Source organism: Lygodium microphyllum, chromosome 19 (assembly GCF_053477565.2).
Source record: "Lygodium microphyllum isolate KBCC chromosome 19, Lygodium_microphyllum_v1.1.10, whole genome shotgun sequence".
Taxonomy (NCBI): domain Eukaryota; kingdom Viridiplantae; phylum Streptophyta; class Polypodiopsida; order Schizaeales; family Lygodiaceae; genus Lygodium; species Lygodium microphyllum.
In genome coordinates this window covers 116,171,571-116,178,781 of record NC_141153.1, presented here as the reverse complement: position 1 = coordinate 116,178,781, position 7,211 = coordinate 116,171,571, and the positions used below count along the sequence as shown (strand labels likewise).

At 40.0% G+C, this 7,211-nt stretch overlaps 1 protein-coding gene across 1 annotated transcript; it reads left to right on the top strand.

The window, feature by feature from the left end:
- Positions 1-2,150: 2,150 nt before the first annotated feature.
- LOC148020299 (uncharacterized) lies at positions 2,151-2,678 on the top strand. The gene is made up of 2 exons (XM_087699675.1): positions 2,151-2,255; positions 2,349-2,678. The coding sequence occupies exons 1-2, from the start codon at positions 2,151-2,153 to the stop codon at positions 2,676-2,678; spliced, it is 435 nt and encodes a 144-aa protein (XP_087555801.1).
- Positions 2,679-7,211: the final 4,533 nt, after the last annotated feature.

Here is a 7,211-nt window from a genome sequence, read left to right as displayed (position 1 = left end):
TAGTGTAACCTTGCTTTCCCCAATGTGACATTTATCCTTATTTAGTTGTCCACCCAACCTAGCTAAGCGAGTAAATCCTTCATCAACCTTGCGTAGATGTATGTTCCTTGAGCTGTAAATACAAAAGTCATTTATGAAAACCCTTATGGACTTACCAAAGTAAGGTTGGAAGACCATATTCATGAATCGTTGAAAGGTTGATGGGGCATTTGTGAGACCAAAGGGCATGACCCAAAAGGCAAAACAGCCCCATGGTGTGATGAAAGTGGTCTTCTTTTGATCCTCCTCTATAATGCAAATCTAAAAGTTGCCAGAGTAGCCATCACACACTGTATACCGCTCATGTCCCACTACTTCATTCAAGATTTTATCCTGAAATGGGAGAGGGAAGTGGTCCCTCTTTGTTGCAGCATTTAATGGCTTGTAATCTATGCATACTCGCCACTTACCATTTTTCTTTGGCCTCACTACTACTGGGGAGTCCCATTCTGAATCTTCCACTAGGTATATGAATCCTGCATTCAAGAGTATCTTCACCTCCGGTGCATCCTGTTGCACAACTCCCAATCTTCTCAATCTTTGTACTACAGGTTTGCTTCCTTCTTTTAGTTGGATGTGATGCTTCACTGTAGTGACACCTGTAATGTGAGTATAATCAGAAATAAACAATGATGCATGCTTCTTGAGAACATTCACATAACCCTCCCTTTCTTCATTCTTTATATCCTTGGATATCATCTTCTCTAGGTTAGCATCCCACACATCTTCTCCTTGGATTATTGGGTTGTCTTCTGATGAGGTAGGTTTCTTTAAGGTGATGCCCATAACTTCGAGAGTGCTATCACTTTCTCCACTTGAACTCTCTTCCTCTTCTACCGATGAGGAACATCCACTTGAGCTCCACTCATCGGCAGACGTTTCTAGTTCAAGGTTCTCTTGACGCCCACTCTTCAAGTTGTAAACCACCTTTTGATCGTGGCCACCTACCTTACGTGGCCTCAACTCCAGATCCCCTATTGCCCAATCTTGCCTAGCTCCAATGCCCATAAGCCAAGGTCTCCCTAGGATGAGGGGATATCCTTCTCCCTTTACTGGCATCACATAAATATCCACTGCTGCAGTGATTCCAAAAATAGAAACTCTCAAAGCTTTCACTACACCCACACATGTGACCGTTGTCGTGCTGCTGCGCATCCGAGCCGTAAACACCTCCATTTTTGTTGTGCATTTGTGTTATCTTTTCGCGTGTGCTTCATTGTGTTTGATTGCTGCATTATCTTTCCGTCCTTTTCAGTACCCGCATCCAATGTACATACTCCACTTGTGTGTTTGTGTTTGTGTGTGTTTCTGTTTGTGTGCATGTTGTGTGTGTCAGAAAAATATGAAAAACTGATGCCAAAGAATATTATCATGCTATTAATTTCAATGATGAACTCCAAGAAAAGTGCAGGATACCATGGAATCAAAGGAAGCTTTGTAGAAGCCGACATTTAAGCTATGAAGACAAAGGTGTAAATTCAGGAATATCATGTGCAATGAGAAGAGCTCGTGGTGGCGTGGAAGATGTTCAGACCAGCATGGTAGCTGCCATTGGATCTGGGGCTATGTTCTCTATCGTCGGTGGCTTCGATGATGCGAAGAAGCAGCAAGCAATGGGTGTTCTTCTGAAAAACATGTTCACACAGCAGGAGTTGGTGGAGGACCCGAATCTGCTCTCAGATTTGGAGGTAGACATAACTGAAGAGTGTAGTAAACTTGGTGCTATTGAGAAAATTCGTATCAATGACAATAACTCACAAGGGCTAGTTCTAGTCAAATTTAAAGATAGACAAAGTGGCCTAAAGTGTATTCAAATTATGAATGGTCGCTGGTTTGGTGGCAGACAAATTGAAGCACTTACCAAAGGTCGAAAAAGAAGACGCGCTGATATTAGAGGGAAGAAGCTTTTCCTGAGGGCCGTCACTTTATACGGTAATTTGACCAAAAGTTTTTCCTTTCTTCGCTTGTAAAGAAAACGAGAAAGTGTCCAGAACTATTTTCGAACCAGTCTCAAAGTACAGTCTGCTACTTTATTTTGGAACCTGTTTTCATTCCTCGTGGAGTCCCGACCTTAAAATTGCTATTCCTGTTCCTCCTCGCGAAAGGCAGACATGGCGGGGATCCCTTGGCTTTCTCCACCGTCTCAGGCATCGTCGTTTCCCCTACCGCACGTTCTTCTGCTATCGGTGCCTGCACCCTCCCGTTTCGCCTTCAAGGTAAAATGTTTGTGCGGTTGTAGAACTCCTCAAATCAGATGTGTAGAGATTATTTTATGGAGTTGTTTGGGACCCAGCTGTAGTCTGTGTTAGGAGACAATGTCAGCAACCAGAAAACAGGAGGAAAAAGATGCGAAAGTATTGAAGTTTGAGGCCTTCATTGAACAAAAACTGAAGCCTGACCTTGTTCGGGTCATATCAGAGAGGGACAAGGTGATAGAGCATCAAAAGATATTCTCAGATTTGTCCAAGAATATTAAACTATTACATCAAAACCGATTCAAGAAGCTGAAAACCCTGGTAAATTTGGGCTCAGAAGTCTATGCACAAGCCGAAGTGTCTGACACAAGCAAAATCTTCGTGGATATAGGACTTGGTTTCCATGTTGAGTTTACTTGTCTGAAGCTCTGCAGTTTATTATAGTACAAATGCATTGATTTTAGCAAGACGTCTAGGCCCCAGTATGCTTCTAATAATGCCTTGGAATCTAAGCTTTATGCTAGCTATAATATGCACAGTTTGCATAGCAAGAAGTTGGATTGGTCCATACAACTCGCGATGATTCATGAGAAACTATAATAAAATAAAGACATGTACATTGAATGATGCATTGTAGTCTAGCATGGGGAAGATTATAGGTTCTGGTGATACAAGAATCTCCCTTAATCTTTCAACCCCAAAGTACCTGACAAGACGCTGCTGGAAGAAAATCTTCCTATTGATGTAAACATTAACTCGAATGTTTTGTACAGAGTGGAAGGTGTAGAAATTCGGGCCATTATTATTATTCATAAGTGGAGACTACTTAAGGGAGTAGAGGGAATGCACTTTCTTGAATTTTAAAGAATTTTTTCGAGAGTGTTTCTTTCTGGAACCCACCAACTTTGCTATACAGAGAATTTGCTCACCACTGATTGTTATTGCCTTAGTGTGTCCATCCTCGACGACATATATTTCATAAGGTGTGATGGCCACCTTTTCAACCACACCCAACCTTCAAGCTAGCAACAGTTGAAGGTAGTCTCCATACTTTGCACCTCTACAAAACTCCACACCATTCATGCATAGTTGTCCTCCTTTGATGTGGATTAGGCCACAGAGAGAGAGGGATTTGATGATTTGGAGACGAGGACCTCCTGAAAGGGCCTTCACTTTGTTTGCTAAACAGTCACCACAATTATGAGAACCTAGCAATTGATGGCAATATGATTTTTTTCATTGTGAGATAATGGAATTTCTAAGGTGAACACCCTTTACCCGATACATGCCGTCATCCGGTAGGCATACTTCCTTTCTTGGGCTTCCTTGGGAGACCATTGTGGGAGTCATGGACTTCGACCAGCTTCAAAAAGATTTGGTGAAGGCGTTAGAGGAGAGCCGCTTGGAGCACTTTCTGTAGAGGATGCACCACTATGTGTTGTATCGTCCCGCATAAGGAGGTAGAGAATTGTGGATGAGAATGTCCTCAACGGGGGCACCAATTATGACGAAAGAAATTCGGTATGGGAGTCTCTATACTATGCCAAACTCCCTTCTACCACAAAGTGAATGAGGTAAGGGCACCACCTAGTCATGGAAGAGTAGACTAGGACGCTATGCAAGAGGGAGAGGAGCTTGTGAGGGAGAATAGCGGAAAACTAAGAGAGAGAGAGAGAGAGAGAGAGAGAGAGAACTTAAAAAAATAGATGAATCAATAAAACTTAAGAGGGCACAAGGGATGGAAAATCCTCAAGACATAACCAATATACACAATATGGACACCAATAGCATGGGCTTATTACACTTTAGAGCATGCATAAGCTATAGTAAGGGAATGAACTGTATAAGCTCATGAGAGAGAATGGGGAAGGCTCAATAGGGCTGAAGAAGGCCTCTTGGCTCTCTCTTGCAAATTACAGGCCTCTTTATATAGGCCTTGAGGGTGTTTATTAGGGAGGAGATTAAGATAGAATAGGAATTAACACCACCAAAGCTGCATTAAGGCAGTTCCACCATTGTGGAAGCTCCATCTAGATGTTTTGTTGACCAATTTTGTACTTAATCAAGTTCCATCATAGGTGAGTTGTCTCCATTCTTCCCCCCATAGCTTGAGTCCAAGAGCTCTCCTATAAAAAAAATATAGAGAATCTTCATAAAATAAGATCATATCTAGCAATAATAGAGAGAGAGTAGTGAGAATTCATACATTACTACTACAATTAAGAATGATTTGAGGGTGATTTAGGAGGGGAATTCTAATGGTTTATTAGCTTGAGAGAGAGGAGAAGAGAGGGGAAAGGGTTGGGAGTCTAATGAATGATATTTTATGGAAGTGTTAAGTGTGGGAAAGAAAGTGTGGATGTGTATAAAATTGGAAGGTGGTCTCCACCACAGTTGGAAAAAGTTGACGTCCACCATTTTGGCCATATCTCCCAACTTATAGCTCCAAAAAATTATTAAAAAAATACCATCCAAAACTTCAGCCCACGCGCTACAACTTTCATATTGAAAAGTTTTTTTTATCGGAGTGTAAGTATTTTTAAAAAATCTTTAAAAATCATGTGCCTGATTTTTCTTCCACTAATGCTTCCAAGAAGGATCCCATTTGGTTGAATTATCATAAGGCTCCAAAGTCATTACATTATGAGCCTCACATACCCTTTGGATGGCTCCAAATCCATTTCATGTCTTTTCTTTTTACATTACACATTTTCCCTTTGCTTCCTCCATTGATCTTTACTCTTCACTCCCCCTTGGTAAACCGGTCCATGAAATATTTCCATCCAGTGATTTCTTGGATTTTCCAAGAGGTTATTTCCACCCTCTTCTTTATTGCAAACCTCCAAATGTACAAAAAAATCAACAAAGTGTTAGACAAATATTTTTTTGTGATTTTCTCGAATCATCATTTTCAGCCCGAATACCCAACAAACCAGTTTCCTCTTCAAATTGCAACGATGCACTAGTGGTTTCACCAAGAAACTGACGCTTCCTTTTAATTATGTCAATGATCTCATCATGAAGTTCTCGCTTGGCAATGCCAAGCACCTCTCCCAAGGTAAATTCCACCCGACTGTTTAAGATCCGTTCTTCAAGAATCTTCTTAAGATCTATGGCTGTCTCAATGTTAGATTACAACTTATATCCTGATTGCTTGCCCTTCTTTTTTCCCTCTTGTTTGTTATCCTGTTTTTGCTCCTGATTTCCTCTCTCTCTCTTAAATTTTATATTTCCTCTCTCTATAATTATCTTTCTCTCTGTTCCCCCTCTCTCTCCCTCCCTCCCTCTTCTCTTCTTTCTTTTTTGCTCTCTCTCTCTCTCTCTCTCTCTCTCTCTCTCTCTTAAATTTTATATTATCTCTCTCTATAATTCCCTTTCTCTCTGTTTTCCCTCTCTCACTCCCTCTCCTCTTCTTTCTTTTTCTCCCTTTGTATCTCTCTTTCTCTCTCTCTCTATTTTAATTAAAAAGAAAGTTTTTCTTTTTTTCTCTTTAAATTTGTTATTTTTCTCTTTCTTTTAAATTTTATCTTTTCTGTCTCTATAATTCTCTCTCTATGTTCAAATTCTTTCTCTTTTTCTCTTATTTTCTCTCTCATTTTCTTCTCTCTATCTCTCCCCCTCTCTCCTCTCTTTTCATTTTTTCTTTTCCTCTCTCTCTCTTAAATTTTATATTTCATCTCTTTATAATTCTCTTTCTTTCTTTTAAATTTTATCTTTCCTCTCTCTATAATTCTCTCACTGCGTTCAAATTGTTTCTCTTCTTCTTCTTATTTTCTCTCTCTCTCTCTTAAATTTTATATTTTCTCTCTCTATAATTCTCTCTCCCTCCCTCCCTCCTCTCTTCTTTCTTTTTTGCTTTGTGTGTGTGTGTGTGTGTGTGTGTGTGTGTGTGTGTGTGTGTGTGTGTGTGATTAAACTTTTAAATGTAAAGTTTTTATTTAATTCAAATATGGAGAAAGAGATAAAAATTTTAAATGTAAACTTTTTGTTTAATTACTACACATGAGAGAGAGAGGGGAAGGGGGGAGAAATTTAATTAAAAATGAGAGAGGGAAAAGAAAGAGAGAGATTATAAGCGAGAGAGAGGGGAGGGGGTTTTAATTAAAAAAAGGGAGATGGGGGGGGGGGGGGGGGGGAGGAGAGGCTTTAATGAAAAAAGGGAGGGGGAAGAGAAAATGAGATATTACACGTGAGAAAGAGGGGAGGGAAAGGGGAAGGAGGTTTGGAAAAAGGGGTAGGTTCAAGAAACCCTCTAGAGGTTCGGGGCTTTCCGAACCTATAGCTAAAATAATAAAGTAGTAAGATAAGGAGAGAGAGAGATTAAACTTTTAAATGATAACTTTTTTTAATTAAAATAAGGAGAGAGCGAGAGAGAGAGAAAGAGAGAAAGAAAACCTAGGCCCTACACATGAGAGAGAGAGGGGGGGAAGGAATTTAATTAAAAAGGAGAGGGGGAAAAGAGAGAGAGAGGGGAGGGGAATTTTTTTTTGGGGGGAAGGGGGGGAGAGGGTAGAATGAGATATTACAAGTGAGAAAGAGGGGAGGGGAAGGGGAGGGAGGTTTGGAAAAAGGGGTAGGTTCAGAAAACCCTCTTGAGGTTCTGGGCTTTCCGAATGTATAGCTAAAATAATATAGTACACCCTTTCTCTCTTTCTCAAAAAATATTTAAATTTTAAAAAGACTTTTCTCTTTTCTCTTTTTCCTCATCTCTCTTCCTCTTTCTTCTTTTTATTCTTCTTCTCTCTCTTTCTTTCTTTCTCTCTCACTCCCCCTCTCCTCTCTTTTCCTTCTCTCTCCTCTTTTTTCTTTTTTTTCTCTCTTTAAATTTTTTTCTTTTCTCTTTCTTTGAAATTTTATATTTCCTCTCTCTATAACTCTCTCTCTGTATTCAAATTCTCTCTCTTCTTCTTCTTATTTTCTCTCTCTCATTTTCTTCTCTATGTCTCTCTCCCCCCTCTCTCCTTTCTTTTCCTTTTT

Excerpts from the sequence above, each read along its gene's own strand:
- LOC148020299 (XM_087699675.1), top strand. The coding sequence starts at position 2,151 with ATGGCGGGGATCCCTTGGCTTTCTCCACCGTCTCAGGCATCGTCGTTT. Across the intron at positions 2,256-2,348 it reads CCTCCCGTTTCGCCTTCAAG|GAGACAATGTCAGCAACCAG; the intron begins GTAAAATGTTTG and ends AGTCTGTGTTAG.